This window comes from Linepithema humile, chromosome 7 (genome assembly GCF_040581485.1).
Source record: "Linepithema humile isolate Giens D197 chromosome 7, Lhum_UNIL_v1.0, whole genome shotgun sequence".
In the NCBI taxonomy this organism is placed as follows: Eukaryota; Metazoa; Arthropoda; class Insecta; order Hymenoptera; family Formicidae; genus Linepithema; species Linepithema humile.
This window is the reverse complement of record NC_090134.1, coordinates 16281334-16303409: the sequence shown is the minus strand read 5'-3', so window position 1 is coordinate 16303409 and position 22076 is coordinate 16281334. Positions and strand designations below refer to the sequence as shown.

Here is a 22076-nt window from a genome sequence, read left to right as displayed (position 1 = left end):
GGACGAGCTAGCAGTAATGCAAAGGTGAGTCTCGCGGGCGCGCAAGCCGCTCATTCCCACGAAGGATTCGACTGAACTTATAATACCCACGATGTGGGATCGGTTGCGGCACACGCTTCGCGCAAGCTCGTCCCCCCCTCCGCGACACCCCGTGACCGACTCGTCGCTCCTCTCTTCTCTCGCGCTTGACGCATTCATAATTCAATATCAAATGCTTCTCTCAATGAGCCTCGTTAGAGCCTGCGAAATTACACATCCGTTATCAATCAATTACGGATCCGATTTATTGCCGCTGGACTGGGAAGTCTTCTTATCCTTATTGATTATGGAATAGGCAGGCAATCGGACCGAAGCGAATTGCTCTGGAGAAGTAATAAGAATAAACGTAAATAAATTGAATGAGTACTTCTTGGTAATACGATAAGAATGTACGATCAAATGTTTCACAGAAATTGCAATGTAATTTTCTTATTGCAAAGAAAATTTTCTTATTGATATTCAAATGCTCATAGTTGGCATAATTCTATATTTATGAATTTCTTCCATGCATCAGGCATTTCTGCTTATATATATTTAGACAAGAAAGCCGAAAAGCTTTCGGAAAGTCGTTATTAAAATATGTATTTATTATAAAAATAATTATTTAAACAATCATTACGCTTATCTACACTTTAATTTCTTGATAACAAATTTTTTGGCTGTATTTAAAATGTAAAGACTATTTTTTTAACTCGCCATCGTGTATATTATTTCTTTCTCAATTTGTAGCGTAATTAATTCTTTGGTTGCGACGGTTGATTAAATTGAATGCAAAATTAGCCATATCCTTCCTCTATGTATAAACGCGACCGCGTTACGCCCCGAAATCCTTACCCTTGACGAAATCGCGACGAGGCTTGTCATTTAATGCGAGAGATACCTTGAATAGCAATATCCATTATCGCGGAATTACAGTCGAACGGACACCTCGTTTCATCGTGATCGGATTAGGCTTTGTAGGGGAAGCGAGGGAAGCGCGCGCGAAGAAGGAAGGCGTGGTTAGCTGACGGGTCGCGTGAAAAAGGAAGCGGGAAATTTCTCAAAGCGGGGAAAGTATCACGTCACGGGAGACGGGAGTGATATCGCTTTAATCTGCCGCGAGGAAATCTTGTAAATAATCGAAGCAATTATCCGGCTCGGTGGCACGAAGACGACGGCGATTCTGCAAAAGAGATCGGCGCAACTTTTCTGCGCGTGATGAGGAAGAGCGAGAGAGAGGGGACACTTGATTCGATTGCGCATAACAACGAATTTATTAATAATATATACATATATGTCACGCAATTGAGAATCGAGTCGACATTGCGAGCCTCGAACAAAGGTCAAAGGTCAGATTAAGATATCAAGTGGGTGCTGCTTATCAAATAATAACAATTACAAAGCCGAGACGGAAACCCCGAAATTATTCGAAACGCAATTTGCGGCGAAATATTTAGCATGCGAAAGCGCTCAAACCCGCGAACGATTAAGCGAGATTTCAATTACACATCGTAAGGCATATCTCATAATTTACTTACGTCCCCGCGATCGCGGCGCGATTGCAAATACCCGACGTGTACACACCTACTCGCATTAACAATGTCTCCTCTCGCCGTCTCTTTGCCGTTCTCACAGTCGCTCTTCCCAGACAGTGTCGCGTATTCATGTGCAACAATCCCGGATCCTGTAATGTGCCCGACGAAAGCTTTCCCTGCATGAATACCCAAGTATGCAAATGTCTCCGCGCCGTTAGACGTTTCTCGTCGCCTTCGAGCGTCACTCGAGAGTTCTTGTTGTCGATGCTCTCCCTCGCGGAGTTGCGCAGCATCGCTGCTTGCTTACGATACCGCACTAATTACGTTTATATTTTAAAAGAAAACTACAGTAATCTGTAAAGCGTGCAATTCTTTGTTACAAGGAACTATCGCGTCCTATGGATTTTTGTCGATAACTCGTTTCGAGAACGCAGCCAGCTTCTCAAATTTTCGCGTGCAATTCTAAAATGCAACACTTTATCTGTTTATACCGAAATAATCGAACAATGATTAATTTCAGTAAATACTAATTCAGCAATTATGATCGGTCATTTTCCGACTATTATGGACATAATCGTTTTGTTTGAATTTTAGCATTAGAATTTTTTTCCAGCTTTCCCAAGTTTAATAATAACAAATCATATATTCACACACCAAATTGAACATCATTACTTCAAATTGTCACATATTTAATACATATGATAAAAATTTGTGATTGAATGATCGTCTTATTCGCAATGTCACAATAGATTTACGTTGAACAAACGCTCATAAATTCAAATAAATGCCAGATCAATGCTATCCGTAATGTGGACGCGGGTAGACCGGGGCTTCGATTCGCGCTTTGATCCTGCAGTATTTATATTGGCCGTCTTTCGGCTGTGCCGCAGAAAAGGCGTATGCCTCCTGGGACGCTGTGGCATCCCGTTGGAATACACCCGGGGGTGCGCGGAAACGCATCCTGGAAATCGGAGAGAGAATGAGTTCTTGACGGTAGTCGGGGCACGTCTCGCAGGATAGAGAGAGGAGCGGACTCCGTCGTCGCCGTGCACTCGTGTGGACACGCGTCGTCGTCATCGTCGTCGTCGTCGTCGTCTGCACGCGTGTCGGGCGGGGGAGGGAACCGGGCCGAAATCAACGACAATAGAGAGAAACGCGCAGCATTCACGTTCCGCACTCTCGGGGATGAGAAAAGCGGATAAGCAGCCATACTAACGAGACCGACGACGATGCACGGAGAGATCACGTCCGGCGCGCACGTCGCCGGCCCGTTCCCGTGGAGAAGAATGGGAGGAAGGGCCGATCCTTCGGCGCGGGCGAAAAAAGGATGCAGGAGAAAAAGGGTTGACGTACAGGGGGAAACGGTCGGGAGGGCAGGGGGGAGGAAAGAACGTGGAAATCGTACCACCGTAGGCGCCGCTTTCGCGATTCGCCTTCTCGATAAAGTAAATAAGAACGTACCGACACGTACGTCGCGTGTACGTGCGAGGCAATAACAGGCGCTCCCTCTCTGCCCTCCCCCCTTCACCCCTCCCCAACCCCGCTGAATATTTTCTCCATTGTACACCCAACTCTGTGTTGCCTCTCTTCAACTTCTTCGTCGCTTCTTTGTCCCGCGTGCGCCCGCGTCGCTTCATCACGTCGACTCGCGCGATATCGGCGTGCGCGCCGGCCGACCGACACACATTGCGAATCAGAAACACGGTGAAACTACGCGCCGATAAAATTTCGGTCTTGCCACTCGAGGAAATATTGTTTCCAAATCTTATTTCACGTGGGAAGCTTTCTTATTGTGTTAATTAATCTAATTACGAAAATAATGGAATTGAGAATTGCATTTTCTAGAAATCTATTCGCAGAAGTTTCGATGCGCATCACTTGTAAAAAAAGTGGGGAGTCTTTCAAACAAAGTAAATATTGCAACACACACAAACTAAGATTTGCCAACGTAATTTAAAATGACAGTTTATAACTAATTTTTTATCTTCTCGCAGAATTTTTATAAATAAATTTTGTAGTTTGATGAGGCTCCGAAAAACGTATTAACGTTTTGGCGAGAAGATCCGTATTAGATGTAGACGTCAAGGATGTAGAACAGCCGCGATTGGGAACCGCTATCGAATTCTTGGCTTATGACGGTTCGCGCACAGTTCACGATCTTGAAGCCTAGAATTTCAAGGGTCCCGTTCCAGGCTTTCGCTCATGGCCACGATCTCGCGGAGCATCGTAGTCCAAATTGGTACGAAGTGATCCGTGGCGGGTCGTACCGCTCGCGCTTCAACCGTTTCGGATTCCTCGGACGTCCGGGATCGCGTTGACTATGCAATTTTGCGGCTTCATACCCGAGAAAGCGCGGAAACCGAAAGCGTACTCGTCGAAGTCTCCGGATATTCGTATATATTTCACGTGAAGATTCCGCGGCGTAATATCGTCCGTTGCGTCGCTTGCTTGATGATAAATTTTATTCCGACAAATGTTTTCTAATAGAAATCAATTTATTGAAATTATAATTTCACATTTACTTTGTATGTCCGTGCATTTTCGACAAACTGATATTAATTACATTACGCGAAAGTGAAAGTAAATTATGGAACTTGGCCGCAAATTTTGTATAAGAGCATTTAGCTACGATTCGCACTCTGCAAACATTAACGTCAAAGAGACGTGAAAATGATTTGATTGGAGAGACATTACCTTTGACTGACGATGACACATACGCGAATACTCGCGGAAACTAGATATGTCACGGGAAAACAGCATGACACTTTAATAACGCGGTAAACAAAGGGGGTTAAGTAATTGTCTGCGCGATGTCAGGGCCAAAAGCGTGTCGCGCAAGCACTCGCCGGCACAATGGCCGGTCGGCGGGGAAGCTGGTAATTAGTTTCAATGTACCCGCGCGACACATAAATAAAGCAGCCGCGGCGCGGGCGGATCGTAAGCATGAAATATGATCGGCAGCGCGCCGATCTTTTCATCAGTTTATGCACGGCGCGCGATTCGCGATGCGTTTACACAGAAGGGGGGGGGGGTGTAAAGCCTTCGTTTACTCTTCCGTGTGTTCTATGTAACAGGCATAAACGAGGCAAACCACCGCCGCGGCGGCGGCAACGGTCGGGCAAAAGCAATGAAAACCGCCGCCGCCGTAAGCGGCAACCGCCACCCACAGATCCTGGGTATGGCGAACGGAAGTAATCCTCGTAGTGCCATAAACGCGAGCGTAGATCACCTTGCGTGGATAACATCCGGCCGAGGATCGCCTACTAGCCGGAGTGAGCGACCGGCGGACCTTGTGCACTTGAGATCTTTACGAGATTTTGCCCCATAAAGCATAGTAGCAGCTGAGGAACAGTTTCTCCTCCTTATCCCGCTAATGTGATCCTTTGTGCTCCGCGCGAACAAATTTACAGAGCACACCTACTTTTCATCTAAGACAAATTAATCTTGATATCTAGAACATTTGATTTTTGAACGTAAATAATGACGGAAATTCGTTTTAATAATAACGATATTTATTTTTTATTGTAGTTATTTCATAAAAAATTAATTTTTAAATACCGCTTGTAAAACATGTCACAAATCGCATGTAATAATACTCACTTTCGGAGCAAAAGTTTTGGTACAGATGTCTTATTGTCGATGATATTTGTTGAATGAATATTTTGAAGCGCGTAAGCATATGATAATAATTATAAATTTATAAAGCTCACTTTTAATGATATATTCGCAAAATTCGATATAGAATTCTATTAGTAATTTTATATGTGTAGAGAAATATTTAAAAAATCGGAATACATGAAACTTGCAGGATGTATATCAGTACTCTGTATTTTCGCAAATGTGTATTTTGATTATTTAAATGCATAAAATTGCATAAAATTACAAATTAATTTCTATTTGAATTCTGAAATTACAAATAAATCGCCTAAAGCAAGTTAACACGTTCCGTGCCGCGTGGCTCACGCTTGATCATTCAAGCTGTTTAAAATAAAATATTTTATATTTCTTATTTGTGTGTGTGTGTGAAAGATTTATATAATTGTAATCTTATAAACATATGTAATAAATTTCACGACGTAAGTGAAAAGTCACGTAAAATCAGAATGGCACAGAATGCGTTAAAGCAATGTATCTATGTATATAATTCTTCGTTTTTCAGAGAGATTGAAACACAATTCTGACAAGAATATCAATATCTCGAACACTTAAAATACAAAAAAAATGAAAGGCTCCATGAAATGATATATAGAATATTTCCTTTATAATTTATTAACTTATAACGATTAATATAAATCTCGGTCATTTTTTCGGATATCTTCCTCACAATCTTCACGCAATTTTCTCGCACACCCCGTTCGAACGCCATGATCCGATCGTCGTTCCCCTTCGACTCGACTTAAAAGTAAGATATAGTCACTCTCTGTACAATATCGTCTAAAATCATCTTCGTCAAGTTTCCTCCCGCTCCCACTCCCAATCCGCTTCCTCCGATTTCCTCCTGCGGTCGGTCTTGTAGATTTCGTCTTCCTCCTCCTCCTCCTCATCGGGCCAATTAAATCTCGTGGAATCCTCGTCGGTCTCAGATTTTGAGCTCTGCCTGTGATCTTCCTCGCGCGTCGCTCTGCTGTACTCCGTCGAGACCGAGTCCGTCTCATCCGTGCCGGATTTCGAGCTGGCTCTATTGTCCTCTGCGTCGGTACTGCCGCCTCGCAGCATCACGGCACCTTCCGCTTCGTCGTCGGCGAGCGAATCGACGTCGTCGGACTGCTCGCCGCTGCGCTCGCGCTTAACCGGCGACGCTCCTTGCTCTTTCGCTCTTGCCTCGGATTGCGCCTCCTTGGGATCCTTTATCGCGTACGCTGAAGATCCTTCCTCCTCTGACCTGGATTTCTGCTCCTGCCAGGCTTTCTTGAAGGGATGCTCGCGCTCCTGCTGCACCAACTTGGGTCTCTCCGGCAGGAGGTACTCGGGGTCCTCCTCGCTCGCCTGACTCTTCACGATGGACTCCCGCTTGAATAATCCCGTCGACGCCGGTCTCGCCGGAGGATCGCCTTCTTTCCGCGCCGCATTCCACGCGGCGCTCACCAGCTCCTCCTGCGACAGTTTCGACAGATCCTGCAGAGATTCCTTTTTGCTGTCCTTCGTCAGTACGAAGTTGTAGTTGGCTTCTTCCTCCTCTTCCAGGGACGTCTTCTGACTGCCGCTCGTGTAAGACTGCCTCCTCGAAGTCTCCTGGCTACTTTCCTCCTCGCTCTGGCTCTCTTCTCGCGAGGGCGGACCCTGCTCGCGATAGTCCCTGCGTCGCATGTAAATTGCGTCGTCCTCGGTCTCGCTCGGTTCCTGAGAAGAACTGAGTAACGTGAATTGCGGCCCGACGCTCACGGTCCACGAGTCCATATTGTCTTCGACCGAGAGATCGTCGCTCAGCAGCGCTATTCGACCCTCCGCGGAAGATCTGCGCTTCAAGGGCTCCGCGTTGCCTTCAGCCTCCTCGTCCTCGGCCGGCTGCTGAGTGACCAGCTTATCCATGAACTGCTGTCTCCGTATCCTCAGCTCGTGCTCCCACTCCTCCTCGTCGCTCGTCCTCGCGTCGGAGCTCGGCACGCGCTCCGGCTGCGTTCTGCCGCGAGTCGACGAGCTCTCCTCGCTTTCGGAGGAGAACGCTCTCCTCGCGACGTCCGCTGATCTCGCAAGCGAGATCGGCTTCGCCTGTCGCGATATCGGTTCCTGCGGCTCCCTGGCCGACGGACTTTCCTTCCCGACGAATTCCCAGGAACGATGATCGTCCGCTTCTCTGGCCGACGTTCTTCCTCGCGATTCGGATCTTCTAAACTGTCTCGCGTCGTCGTCGCTCTCCCTCTTGCGCTGCCGCTCTTCCTCGCTCTCGCTCTCTCTCGACGATAATCTCTTGCTGTCTTTACTTCTCGAACGCCTGCTGCGCTGAGTCGCGATCTCGCGCTCCCGCTGACTTCTCAGCAGCTCGATGGCTTCCTCTTCGGAATCGTCCGTCGCGTATCTCTGACCCCTCTTGCCGCGCTCCGTGTTGTTCTCCGTGTTGTCTCTGGACGGTCTTTTAGCCGTCGCTTTGACCCGATCTCCGCTCGACGCGTCCTCGGCGTTGTACGTTTCGCGATCGATGAACGACATTCGCCTTCCATTCGCCTTCTTTAATATCGGCACGTCCATTATTTCCTCCTCCGTGTCCTGTCGATCGAGAATCGTAGCACCGTGAGCTATATCCTTCTGCCAATCCCAACCAGTGGACGCGATTTCGTCGTCCTCGAAAACATTCGCACGCTCGACCGCTTTCGCGGATTCCGCGGATTCCGCGGCGCTCTCATCCTTGCTCGTCTTCTTTTCCTCGACAGCTTCGACTGTCAGAGCGTCCATGCTCTCCATTATGACGCTCTTCACGTCCTGCATCGGAAGATCGAAAAGTAACGTCAAAACGATTGACGCGGCTAACACTATTGCTAATTCCAGTAGATCGATCTGCAAACATGAAAATAATGCATTTATACGTAGGATCGTGTAAGAACGAGTAAATTTGTGATTTTTTTATTTACTTCGAAACGTTAATTATTAATTATAATTAGTTAAATTCAAGATTAAACGCTTGCATTGTTCTTCGTCTCTATGTTTAGTTAATATTTCTTCCTTTTTGTCTTTCTCACACATTTTTTCTCATTTATACTAATTTTTCACATATGTACAATAATATTTTTATTGCATATCAAATAATTCTAAATGTAGCTGTCTGATTCTGAGTTCTATTTCTTTTTTATTGTTGATTTTATTTTCTAATTTTTTAATTATTTATATTTTTAAGATCATAAAGAAGCAACATCAATGAAAGACAATAAGAAGAAACGGTACATTTAACGTGAATTGAACGTGATATTTTCATACGAGGCGCCTTAAAAATATTTCCGCTTCGATCGCGCGCGACTTACTGATCTGTGAAGCTGAAATTCCGTGGAAAATCTCGTGGTCCCGACATTGTAGAAAAACACCGCGAATTGCGTCAAGTACACGGCGTACGATATCCTGCTGAAGATTATCAGCCAATAATTGGAGAGAAATCTGTCGATGGCACCTACATGGAGCGTTATAATTATGTCAGTGGGTTTTATCTATTGATCAGCAATCCGAATTATCATTAATTGCATTAACAACCGACCTCCGTGTTCCGTGAAACAGGCAAATATCAACCAGCACAGAGCCACGGCCCACAACACCGGTCCGATCACTGCGTAGTGCGCTGCCTCTTCAACGTCGTATACGTAATCTCGTCTGGCCTGGTGCCAGGGTGAAAATAACGACCATGAACCCAAAGCCGACGCGATTAGCCAGCCCAAGATCACTAACACCTGAAATTAGGACGTTACCGCGAGATTCGCACAACGACTTCCGCAAACAGCGCCCAAAAGTTACCTTGTGAATGCGGACGTTCTTGCCGGTGTAATGCAACAGCACACCGAGGCCGACGCCGAAAACATACGGCGTGGCTCTGTGCAACGGCAACGCGTATGTTAAATTTGCTGTCCTGTAAAGGCGCTTCAGCCTGCAATCGAGAGAATATATTAGCCAAATCTGCGTTACAATTAAGATACTTGAGATATACTCACGAAATCCCGTGGAAAATGACGAGAGACAAATAATTGTTGATTGTCGCTATGTAACGGAGCGTGGCAGATAACAAAATGAGAAAGATGATTAGCAAAACACCAATTAAGGGTTTATATTGCAGGAAGAAGACTAGAATGGGTGCTGCGAACGACAGCTGCATGTCCAGAGCTAACTGATGAGTATGCGTGGCGCACTGCAAAGGTGTTATTATTGGTGAGTTGATTATTTAATTCAACATTTATTTAACATTTGTTTAATCCTTGGATACATGACTGGATAATAAAAACTTGCCAAAATTTGAATAACAGAAAGATAGTTAATAAATTCATAAATTTCTTACTTAATTTTATAATATTTTTAATATTTTCTCAAAAAATTATTGAAAATTAATTTTAACAAATTTAAAAATGGAATATTATCAAAGATAACCTTTGGATAATCTAAACATTAATCAGAAGTACAAATTTATTTGCAAAGATATTGGAAATGTCACAAAAACTTAAATACTAGATCTCGAAGACTTTGTTGTGCATCCAAGGATTTGAATGCCGCTATCGTATACGTACCATTTCTTCGAACGGAAAGAAATTCTGCACGTACAGCAGGTTCGTCCACGCGTTGTACTTGCAGAGTTCCGCGTTCGCCGTGATAACGTTGTTCCACTGCGGTCCCGAACCGACGTGTTCCATAACGAAAGCGTACCAGAACACGATCGCGAGCAACGCTGGCGAAAGTCTGGAAGCCAAATTGAGATAATTGATACACCTTTTTGTGCGAGCGGAATAAAATTGGAACGGATTTTGGGTCAGCGTACCTGATAAATCGGGCGATAAAACGGCAAAACCAGCGAATCTCACCGCGATTCTTTAGCTCCTTCGCCATGTTGTAAGCGGTCAGAACGCCGCTTAACAGCAGAAACGCGTCCGTGTAAACTAACGATACTCGCATAACAGAACTGGCCGGGCTGTTGGCGATCTGTTCAAATACAATTTAATCGACGGCACCGGAGTATGCCAGAGTGTTATAAACCAAATGCGGATTCCGCCCGGCGAATCTTACCTCGGTAAGAGAAATACGGTTGCTAAGCGGTATCCGGGAGATTATTATAACCTGATGAGCGACATAAAGAGCGATCGTAGCCAACGCTCTTATTCCGTGGATACACGTAATATCCTCGGTACCCGTCGCTTCCTTCAATAAGGCTTTAATGGTCCTCCGTAAGGAAAATGACATGATTATCCTTTCAGAATAATTTCCTGCGAAAAAGATACGTGTATTATGCCGTAATCGCTGCTTTATTGAGCCGAAATCGTCTTGTAAACATAATTGTAGTTCTGCAAGACATTAATTTTTAACATTACCTTTTCCTTGCGTTTCCACGAGGTAATCCCTCGCAGTCGCTACAATTACGAGACAAACAATCATGGCGTAAAAATATCTACAAAGTGAAATGGCAGCGTGAAAATTTATCCATCGTATTTCTTTGTTATGTAACGAAAGGGTACGTACAAGACGCCGATTGTCTCCTTCGAGTAAGCTTGAGACTTCTGTTTGACGTAACACATATTTGAATCGACGTTCACTGTAAATTTAATTCCAATGGTTCCATTGTATTCTTCTAAAGCACTCTCGAACGCACGTTCAGCATCATTAGCGGAACACGCTGCGGGCAGGCATAGCGCCCAATTAATTGTAGTGAACTTTGGAATGAAATGACCTGGCTGAAACATTTAATGGATTGCTAAAGAATTCTTAATTCAGGACGAATTGCTTTTCAATTCGGAAACAAAGTGTTATCAGAAACAATAGAAATCCACCAAATTTAGAGTAAACTTTTAATTTTCGAAATTTATAATTATTCACAAAATAGATTTTTATTATCTATTTTTTCTAAAAGATATAATGTTTAATTTTCTCTCATTTTTTTTTTAATTAAGCAAAACTTACGTCGTTCATGTTTCCGCGTATAAAGGCGCGAGCTTGCATTAGATTGACCGGTAACTTCATATCTGGATGCGAAGCGTACAAGTCCACAGTAGCCAAGCAATATTTCCCTTGAATTCTTATCGTCTTCTCATCTATTTTGACATGCGTCAACACACCCAAGCATTGATCGTAATCCCCGAGCTGATTCATGTTTCCTCGCAGCAAGCCTGACGGAATCTTAGCGCTCGAATCTAACACTGAAAGCAAGATGGGTTTTTTGTCAATTTGTTTAAGTGTTTTTTTTTTTTTTTTTTTTTTTTTTAACCAGAAACTAATTATTGCGTTCTATATTTATATCATTTATATAAGTGTGAATCTCCGGTTGAAGCTTCTCGATAGGTGTCGATAATATCAACGTATTTCTTTCAAGTAAATTATTAGAGGAATATTGAACACCTTCTAACTGAGGCAATAATGACTCTGGCTCGTCAATGCGAAAATAGAATGAACAGTTATTTCTGTCAATCGACTCACTTTGCAGCGCCCACAACTTGTAACCTCTCAATTGTCGCAGGAATATCTTGCCATGTTGCTGACATTCGGGATTCTCAACGTTCGTAAAATTTGGCACGAAGGTCGGCACATGCAGAATTGCATCATTCAGTTCGGACAATGTAATAGATGCGTCTGTAGGCTTACTCGTTTTCGGCTTCGTCTCTCGCTCTAAAAGAATATCGCGTAATTAACCAGTTAATTATTGCAATTTTTTTCAACATAAATCCCACTTTGGAAAGCAGAAATGTATCTTTGCTTGTTTTTATCGGATGTTTAAAAGCGCACTTGAATTTTCACTATTAATATATTACTTTTTTAAGAAAGCTATTTAATTTTTTCTACAAAAATTATTTAAGGGGAAATGATTAAAGAACATTTGTACGCAAAAGATAATGCAGCGTAGAATAACAGGATTGCACTATCGATTGCATATTACTTTAGATAGATTGTTATCTAAAGTTCTATCACTAATGCAATAGCTGTTTACGCGGGAAACACTAAGGCCAAACTCGCTTTTCATATTGAGAATCGTATCTTCACATAATACTCACTCTCCGCTTGCGGAACTTGCTTCGATTTTGAAGTTGGTTTCGCTGTTACTTTTTTCACATCCGCTTCCTTCGCTCGCTCCTTGATCTTCGGCGCAGGTGTTGAAGTTTCCGGTTTCACGCGCGTTTTCGATTTCTCGTCTACTTTTGTTGCGGTTTTAGGAGTTTCGGCCTTAGGCTTAGGAGCAGCCGGTTCAACTTTCTTCGTACTTTCAGATAATTTTTTGGCACTTTCGTCTGGTTTTCGCGCAGTCTCGATTGATTTCTTCGTACTTTCGACTGGTTTTTTTATACTTTCGATTGGTTCGGATTTCTTTGGTTTTTCGATTACTTTCTTCACGCTCTCAACTGCTGGTTTTGCGATATCGGCTGATTTTTTATCTTCTTGTTTTGGTTTTTCCTCATCACCTTTGCTGGGCAACATTTTAGCAATCTTAGCCTTATCTTTATCGGCAAGCCTCACTTTCTCTAACTTTCTAGGTGCTGGGGTAGTTTCTTTTGCATCATTCTTTTTATCTTCATCTTTGTCATCTTTGTCTTCGTCATCGTCGTCTTCGTCGTCTTCGTCGTCTTCGTCGTCTTCGTCGTCTTTGTCGTCTTTGTCGTCTTTGTCGTTTTCGTCGTCTTTATCATCTTCGTTGTCTTCGTTATCGTCACTTTGCAAAACCTGAATTTTGTCTTTATCTTGTTTTTTATGCGGTGTACCAATTTGTTTTTTTAACGATTCTGTTACTTTTTGGGTATCTTTCTTTGTTGTTATTCTTTTCTCTTTTTTTTCTTCCTCCTCATCATCCTCATCCTCATCATCCTCATCATCCTCATCCTCATCCTCATCAGATTTAGTGTATTTCGCCTTTTTAACAATTTTCGCAGTTTTAATTTGCATCTTGGTTTCTTCTATTTTTTTCTTCGGATCTTTTTTAAGAATTTTTTTGCCAATGTTTCCATCTTTATCATTATCATCATCTTCATCATCATCGTCATCTTCATCATTATCTTCGTCATCTTCGTCATCATTCTCACTTTCATCATCATCGTCGTCACGAGCGAGCTCCTTTTTCAATTTCTCTTCCTTGTCCTCAGCATCTGATACCTCAGCTTCAGAGTCTTCTTCCTCTTCTTCGTCATCGTCTTCTGTTTTATCCGTCTGATCTCTTTCGGAATCCACCGATTCATCCTCCTGTTCGTCTTCCACTTCCTCTTCGTCGTCATCGTCATCGTCGTCGGTTACCTTGATATTCTTTATTCTGGAACCTTTTGGCGTACGTCCAGTCGCGCTCTTGTCTCTTGGATGTTCGACGATACTCTCGACACCTGACGACTCGGCAGGTGGTTTCCGGTCGCCGGCGACAGTCCGCAACTCCTGCCATTTCCGCGTCGGTCCCGCGGTTGTCGTCACCGTTTTCTCCGCAGGACAGGCTTTACCGTGCGCGGGTGTACAGACAGCCGGATGTGTCTGCGGCGTAATGTCCCGTATCCGGAAGCCATAGCAAGTGGCGTAGAGCAGCACGACGAGGCCTAGCAGCGCGACGCACTTGCCCAAAAGGGCGACAGCCATGACAATGCGCCCTTCACATGGAAAAGGCGAGAACCGGACGTTGCTTGTGAGGCTTGATCCACCGTCCGCCGATGATGCTGTCTCCGGCTTTGGTCGACACGCAGCAGCGAGAGCGTCCAAGAAGCTGCCCAAGGCGAACGGCCTGGCGTTTTTTTCACCCGCTACTCCTCCGTCTTCGATCCCGTGGTCCTTCGCAACGACGAAAGAATCACTAGATCGATCGGCGATCTATCGCACGCGCTCGTCGCCCTGCGACGTGGCAGACCCCGGGCCACCACGTCCACAGCCGGCCGTGCCTTCGTGGAAATTAGAGCGCGTGGCATCGGCCCAAGCAGCTAGGAGTTTTATTTAGCATCAACATTTCGAGGCGGTCGACCGCCAGCTGCGGCTGTAGCGGCCTCTTCCGTAGCTACCGCTGTGTCTACGCGCCATGCGGTCCGCCCGGCACGGATTTATTACGCAAGGCATCGAAGAAGGGTCCGTGTAATTACGGCGATGCGCGTGCGAATAATAACCGAGCAAAAATAATTTTTTATCGCGGAATAATTTTAATAATTTGCAATTTTGGAAGCGGCACATAAGGCGAAAGCGAATTCCGCGTCATCTCATCTCTGGTGCTCCGGATCTCGATTCGTATAATTTTGCGGCGAGGCGGCAATAAATGCCACTGAGGGACATTTTGAGTTGGCAGTAATTTCTGAACTCTAAATATATTTGCGAGTATTATCTGTGAAAAAGATATATATTTAGTTTACAATGCTTGAGATTATTTACGAAAATACACAAAGATCAAATTCTTATGTTCTATCAGAAAGTCTTTAAATTCTTCGTTAAAATATTACGTTCAATTTTTGTCACATAATTTTCGATAAATTTACATCGCACTGTAGATTTCTCTTAAATATTTTTATAATCATGGTTCTTGCACGAAAAAATATTGGCATGATGAATAATATTTATAACAGATTGAAAAAAATATGTATCTATAATTTAGATATCTTTAATAACATATATGCAATCTTATTTTCCAACTTGATCGCATCATTTTCGTGTCAATGAGATATAAATTTCTGTTAAATAATCCATTTAATCTGTTGGTTTATTGACTTTATTATAAATATTTTGTTGCGCTTATCGAATATTTTATGTAGGCAAATTAAATTATTATAAATTCAGATACGATATATCGAAATCATTAATATTAAACCCAAGAAAGTTGAATGAATTCATAAAAATATTTATTCAAATTTACTTTATCGTTGCATTCGCAATCAGTTATGTTTATATAAATAAACATGTAATAATCAAAGTATCTGATTGTGTTATATATTCATATTATAATGCTGTGGGAATTGATGTGTTAAAATATGAAAAGGAAAAATGCCCTTCTTCTATTTGATTAAAGGAAAATTTTCTGGATTTAATTGGTTCTTTATATATGTGTGTTTTATATTTTTAATTATGTCGAAATATAAACAGTTTTCGTTTTTTAAGCGACAAATAATAAAATTTTAATATGACTTTTGTTACTGCGATTGTATTCAAATGAATGCGATTATACTCGGCGATCGCAATTATTTATTCATAGTCCTATTTAGGTCGTGGGACAGCAATGAACGAACACGTTGATCCGCTTAGTGCGAATTTAATCAATCTCAGCGGACAACGGTGGCGAAATTTGCGCACAAAGCTCGCACCCCAACTTCGCGAACAGTAGAATCCGACACATATTCGGATTATTCGTAGATGTGTCGGAAAAGTTTAAGGCACTGCATATTTTTTTAATAATAGATTTATCAAAACATCTCTTTAAAGTGCTTCAGATAAATTTAATAATTAAAAGATGAAAATAGAATAGTAAATATAACGATATTTTATACAATTGCATCTTCATGCGATGATACAATTTCATGCATCATTTTTCGAGGCTGCAAGTCTTGCATTAAATTAACAGAAGCTGTCTAATTTAATTTGTAAAACAATACACAATTGTAAATGTGAATATAACTTAAATTTCTAAAAATTACATAATTTATTTACGTTTGTTCAAATCGTTTATTTAGAAAATATATAAAAAATTTAATTATTTCCATTTCAATTATCGTGATAATAATTTCATCATAGCACAGTTTTATATTTTTTTCTAGCTGATTTAAACATTTAATACATCGACGACAATGGGCTTTGTCATGTGTATGAATGAGTTAGCTTAATCCTAAAATTAAAAAAAATTGTACGAGGTACGTGCCAGGTATGAGAAACATGGCTGCTTTTTGTGCAATCAGAAATATCTCGATCGCGTCATCTAGGGTGATTTTGCATTCGAATGGAAATTCCAATGATTGAATGAAAATACAAGTGTACTCGCGAAATGCACCGCGTATCGTACAATTCACGAAACATTTCCAGCACCAAGAGCAGTCGCTTCTGTAGTAGCCAGCAAGATCAATAGTCGGCCAGTTATCAGCGACTGATTATTGGTCCGACATTTCTTAGTTAAAATTAAATATCATAATTAAATATAAAATGTCAGATAAAAAAGGCAAATTATATTTTTATTAATAGTTTTTTATTTATTATATTTATAGCTTATAATATAACTCTTATAATCTCACTTGAAATCTCAAGATGATATATTTTACATTTGCACGAAAAAATCTTATCAAATAAGATTTCGACAAGATTATTTTCAATGGTGTCTATTTCAGTAATTATAATATGTTTCTGTTTGAATATTTTCATTAAAAGAAAATAGAGTATTTATTATTATTTACTGAATGTAAAAATGTACAAGAATATCAATATTTTTTATATATTTATCTTTGCATGTAACATACTAATCGTATTTCATATCGAAGATAGCATTTCGCATAATCAGTCACGTTCCGCAAATAATCTAATAAATCTTGATCTAGTAGAGATTAGATTAAATTGCTTGCACCACTTTATTTGGGAAGATTTATACTTCTTTTAATTTGCGTTTTATTTATACACTTTGGGAAATTTATGAAATTTCTTAACGCTTAGATTACCAAGGGTTTCAGTGATTCCATACGGCAAATATTACAAAGAATCGATTCTTATAATAGATTTGCACAAATGTGTGTCTCAGGAATAAGAAATTGTATTAAACATTTGAAAAATCAAATTTAGTACACATGTATGTCGTGAAAAATCCGGATGTGCGTTATCAATGATATACATATATTGTAATCCAAGTGTATGCGTCAGTACATTATAGCGTATCCAAATAAATTCTGCTCTATACGTTCATCCAAACGGTACGATCGCTCGTGGAGAATGAGAATTGTCAGTTGCACGCGAAAGAGAATGTGAAAGAGCGCGGATCCGTTTTTCCTAGCCGCGGTTGATACCGATGGCAGAGAGGAAGGCGAAAGCCTCTTTCTCTTGAAGATAAGCGAGGCTTCCCCGAAAGGGGGTATTAGCTCGGCTGCGGGAGCTCCTCCGATCTGGAGCCGGCATGGGAGTGAAGTGAGAGAGGCTTTATAAATGCGTATAGCGTACATTCATGACTTTCAGTCGGTGGGAGGTCAGTCTTTCGACGAGAACGATACGACGCACACACGCGTAGAATATAGATATATCATTCTTTTCTCTCTCTGTCGTTCTTCGCCTTTCTCCCTCCCGTCCTTTTCTCACCGTTCGCTCTTCTTCGCCGCTTCGATCACGACGACGATAGCACACTGCGTCATTACACGCGCCGTTGAAAAATCGCGAAAAATTTATGCAAATGTTTTTTAGTGTGTCACGATATTTTTGTGCTCTCTTTATGCCAAGTCAGATCAGTCGAAGCGGTTTGAGCTGTTAGGTTCGTCGGCCCCTAGAATGCAATCGGCCAGTGAGTGAGTGAGCGTATTTTCAGTGAAGAAACGAAGTTTCTGATAAATAATTCGCATCGTCACAGTACAGACCACAAAAATGATTACTCGAACGGAGTAAAAGTTGTCGCTTACCTGAATGTGCGAAAAATTTGAAATATCATTGAAGAATATTTGAAGAAAGTATACACATGCTGCATTTCAAATTCTTTCTTCATAGAACGCTAACTTTTTCAAGTGGTTTTATATTAAACTCAAAAGAAGCAAATTATAAATTTGCAATATCAATATTTAAAATAAAATTAAAAACTATTAGCTAAACGCAATAAAACAGTGATTATAAAGATATAATAGAAATAAACGCTTTAATCAGCTGATAAACTAATCGAGGATGATTTAATCTTTATTTTAAATTATTATGAATTTAAAAAATATTTTAACAAAAATAATTAAACTAGAAAATGTAATGTAAATAAAAATATTAAATATTGCATAACATATTTTTCATATAATGTGCGATATTCCCACGATAGAGAGTCATGTGATTGAAAGAAAGTGATTTAATCTTCGCTGAGAGAATATTCTTGTTAAAGCAACGAGTTAAGAAGTGGTCTCACGTAGAACTCTCTCCATTAAACAGCTGTGCGAGTGTTTATGTATGTATCACTATACTCGTGTGTAATCTGGATTTGTTGATGTAAACGCAGTACAAGTGTGAACGCGTTATAATCTCTCGTCTGCATGCTCTTTTGTGTAACATAAGAGTACATTTAGAAAACAAATTTAAAAATAGACCTCGATAATCAAACAGCCGCACCTGCATTGCGCTAAGGTTGCAATTCAGCGACTTTAACAACCTTAAATCAATGCACCTTAATATAACAACTAAAGAATATTATTTGTACTAATAATTAGTTAACACTGAGGAAAAATAATAAATTATCTTTAAAAAAAATTATTTTTAGGAAGAAGCTACTTCAAACTTGTAAATCGAGTTGAAATTGAAGATGCTGGCTATCGTGGCGCTACTATTACATCCTTTCCTGCTTATCGGACTCGTCCTCGGCAGTCTGTACTTTTATCTCACGGCGACCTTCGATTTCTGGAAATGTCGCGGTGTGCCATACAAAAAGCCGACTGTGCTGGTCGGAAACTTCGGTCCTCTGCTCCTATTTCGACAGTCGCTACCGGAAGGCGTCAAAGAGATGTATCAATGGTTCAAGGATGAAAGGTTCTTCGGCGTCTTTCGCGTGAGATCGCCCGCGTTGATCCTTCGCGATCCCGATCTGGTGAAAAGTATATGCATCAAGGACTTCTCTTGCTTTCCGTATCGTGGGATTCCGATCAATAACGAGGTACATAGCACTGTCACTAGAAGTTCTTTATTTTCTTTTTTTCTTTGGAAAAAAAATAATTCCTCTTTCAAAATTTTAATCGACAATTTTAAACGTTTACAATAAAAACTTTGCCGCTAAGTTTTATAATCCTGTTCGTCCTTAATCGCATGTCAGGATCCGCTCAACGAGCACCTGTTCCACCTCGAAGGGCGCAAGTGGAAGAGCCTGCGGTCGAAATTAACGCCCGCCTTCTCGTCCGGCAAGCTGAAGCGGATGTTTTACCTGCTGGTGGAGTGCTGCGAGGAGCTGCAGAAGCTCATCAGCGCGAGCTGCGCCGCGGATCGCACGGTCGAAGTACGGGAACTGGCGACGAAGTTTACCATCGACGTCATCGGGAGTTGCGCCTTCGGCATACAGATAAACGCATTAACTAACGAGGAGTCCGAGTTTCACAAGGCGGCGAAGAAGCTCTCGAGGCCGAGCTACAAAGCCACCCTCTGGAGGATGCTACGTACGGCGATGCCGAGGCTGTACAAGCTATTGGGCGTGCAGGTCATCGACCCGAGCGTCACTCACTTCTTCAAGGATGTCGTGTCACAGGTGATCAGCCAGCGGGAGAGCAATGGTGTGAGGAGACACGATTTCATGGATCTGCTGCTCGACCTGAAGAACAAGGGCGCGGTGGAGAACGAGACCGGAAGCGCGCAGATCTGCAGCGACGAGGATGCCCAGGCGGCGAAGGAAATCGGTAAACTGCACGTATATTCCGCGCGAATGTCGTACGTTATTTATTTACATAAAGCTGAAAACATTATTTTTAGAATTGGACGAGAACGCTATTGCCGCGCAAGCATTTGTTTTCTTTGCCGCTGGCTACGAAACATCTTCGAACACGATCGCATTCTGCCTTTATGAGCTTGCCTTAAACCAGGAGATTCAAGAAAAGACTAGGCGAGAGATCCGCAACGCCATAAAGCCGCTAGGTGGAAAATTAACTTACGACACGGTACAAGAGATGAAGTACCTCGACATGGTGATATTAGGTACGAATCCAAAGTAATATTATTGACGAGAAATCTGAAGGTAATAAGATTTAAATCTGACGCTCTCGTATTTTCATTAGTTACCACGTTTTCCTACGTTCGTAACGTTTTACTGCGTTTTACAGAAATGGAATTTTTGCAAAAAAAAAAAACGCGAAAAACTAATTTATTTCAACGGAAAAAAATTTAATGCGACTTTTTGATGTTAATTTAATATGATTGCAACGAAAAAACCAAGAGTTTCGTCGTTAAATTTGAAGATAGACATAATTATCTTTAGCCGATTTATTGACAAATTGCGAAAATGGAATATATATTCCGCTTTTCATGAGATAAAATTCATATTCGAGTGAGTTTGCTGCAGGCAAAACTTGAAATAAAATATTTATAAAATGCATAGAGACATTGAGAAAGTATCCATCAGCCCCGCTGCTTTCACGCAAGTGCGCGTTTAAGTACCAGATACCGAACAGCAAAGTGGAGCTGCCAGCCGGCATGCGGGTAATCATACCGATTTATGGATTTCATCATGATCCGAATTATTATCCCAATCCAGCTAAATTCGATCCCGAGAGATTCACGGAGGAGAACAAACGCACGAGACATCCTAACACGTATCTGCCGTTCGGAGAAGGGCCACGAAATTGCATAGGTACCGATTTTTATTTATTCTCTCTCAGCCTTTCTCATATTTCTTAAAACTCTCTACTGCGTATTGTAAGTTGAATTTTAAGTGTATATATAAAAATAAGAACTTAAGAAAGACTTTAAGTCTTCAAAAAATCGTGTAGTTTTTGATATATAATAATTTTTTTATTATTAATAATATGGTTTTCCTTAACAACAAAAATAATTATCAATGTTAACGATCTCTTTGGCGAAATGAGGAAAACTCCGTCGAAATTTGATGATTTAAAAATTTATCGAAGTGATCTAATTTAGCAAAGTTAATCAACTTCGCTTATCCAAACGTACTTCCGGCGACTTTTGGACTTGCGCGTTGTTTAGGTACGCACGACTACTTAGATTCTAATTCTTGTATCAGGAGTACAAATTAGTTTGGTCCGTTTTTTTGTGTTCAAAAATGCATTTATTTCAAAACAAAATGAATGAACAGATTAATCTAAGTATTGTCCATCGCTGGCTACTACTTTTTCCCATCTCTCAACCAATTTTTGAATTCCATCTCGAAAAAATGACTCGTCTTTGGAGGCGATCCAAGTTTGGAGCCAATTTTCGATTTCTGCGAAAGAAGTGAACCGGTGACCTGCCAAATCGTGCTGCATCTTTTGGAACAACCAGTAATCAGAAGGAGCAATGTCCGGAGAATACGGCGGGTGCGGTAAAACATCCCATTTGAGCGTTTCCAAATATTTTTTTACGACTTTTGCGACATGAGGCCGAGCGTTGTCATGAAGAAGAATAACTTTATCATGTCTTTGCTCGTATTCCGGCCGTTTTTCTCGCAATGCACGGCTCAAACGAACCAATTGAAGCCGATACCGATCGCCCGTAATGGAATCGCCAGGTTTCAGCAGCTCATAGTAAACAACACCCTTTTGGTCCCACCAGATACAGAGCATGATCTTCGAACCATGAATGTTCGGCTTTGATGTTGATGTTGAGGTCGATGGCAACGATTGACCGGGCTTAGCGCAGTATTTTTTCCTCTTGGGGTTGTCGTAGAATATCCACTTCTCATCTCCAGTCACAATCCGATGCAAAAAATCTTTTTCTTGTTGCCTTTGAATCAGCAGCTCGCAAGTGAAAAATCGCCTTTCAACGTCTCTCGGTTTGAGTTCATAAGGCACCCAATTTCTTAGTTTTTGTATTATTCCCATGGCTCTCAATCGTACAGAAACGGCTTGTTGAGTTACTCCCAATGATCCTGCAAGCTCTTCTTGCGTTTGACTCTGATCTTCTTCGAGTAATGCCTCTAATTCTTTGTCTTCGAATTTTTTTGGCTGTCCAGAGCGAGGCTTGTCTTCAACGCTGAAATCTCCATCCTTGAAACGTCGAAACCAATCCCTACATGATTTATCAGTTGGAGCAGTGTCACCATAAACTTCGACAAGCATTCGATGGGCT

At 41.7% G+C, this 22076-nt stretch overlaps 2 protein-coding genes across 7 annotated transcripts in view; one reads left to right on the top strand and one right to left on the bottom strand.

Annotated features, from left to right (window-relative positions):
- Positions 1 to 5806: 5806 nt before the first annotated feature.
- Positions 5807 to 15118, bottom strand: LOC105678047 (uncharacterized). The gene is made up of 13 exons (XM_012377045.2): positions 12215 to 15118; positions 11643 to 11831; positions 11130 to 11365; positions 10692 to 10903; positions 10544 to 10620; positions 10242 to 10438; positions 9997 to 10157; positions 9749 to 9917; positions 9182 to 9375; positions 8988 to 9117; positions 8734 to 8923; positions 8507 to 8649; positions 5807 to 8045 (listed from the first exon to the last, which is right to left on the bottom strand). Exons 1-13 carry the CDS (start codon positions 13767 to 13769, stop codon positions 6003 to 6005), a joined length of 5496 nt encoding a protein of 1831 aa, XP_012232468.2. The 5' UTR covers positions 13770 to 15118; the 3' UTR covers positions 5807 to 6002.
- LOC105678102 (probable cytochrome P450 6a14) overlaps positions 9303 to 22076 on the top strand; it is a 15077-nt gene continuing 2303 nt past the window's right edge. For 2 of the 6 annotated variants that reach the window (XM_067359518.1, XM_067359517.1), the window contains exons 1-5: positions 16368 to 18264; positions 18574 to 18963; positions 19120 to 19693; positions 19767 to 19988; positions 20389 to 20640. In XM_067359518.1, coding sequence (XP_067215619.1) covers positions 18616 to 18963; positions 19120 to 19693; positions 19767 to 19988; positions 20389 to 20640 — 1396 coding nt within the window. In that variant the 5' untranslated portion in view covers positions 16368 to 18264; positions 18574 to 18615. Of the gene's footprint in view, positions 9396 to 16364; positions 18265 to 18573; positions 18964 to 19119; positions 19694 to 19766; positions 19989 to 20388; positions 20641 to 22076 lie in introns of those variants that run through there. The other 4 variants (XM_067359516.1, XM_012377159.2, XM_012377150.2 and 1 more) reach the window with 4 other exon arrangements.

Coding starts and splice junctions, on each gene's coding strand:
- LOC105678047 (XM_012377045.2), bottom strand. CDS start 13,769: ATGGCTGTCGCCCTTTTGGGCAAGTGCGTCGCGCTGCTAGGCCTCGTC. Junction 10,158..10,241: donor ACCGTATTTCTCTTACCGAG/GTAAGATTCGCC, acceptor GTATTTGAACAG/ATCGCCAACAGCCCGGCCAG. Junction 8,924..8,987: donor AGAACGTCCGCATTCACAAG/GTAACTTTTGGG, acceptor TCCTAATTTCAG/GTGTTAGTGATCTTGGGCTG.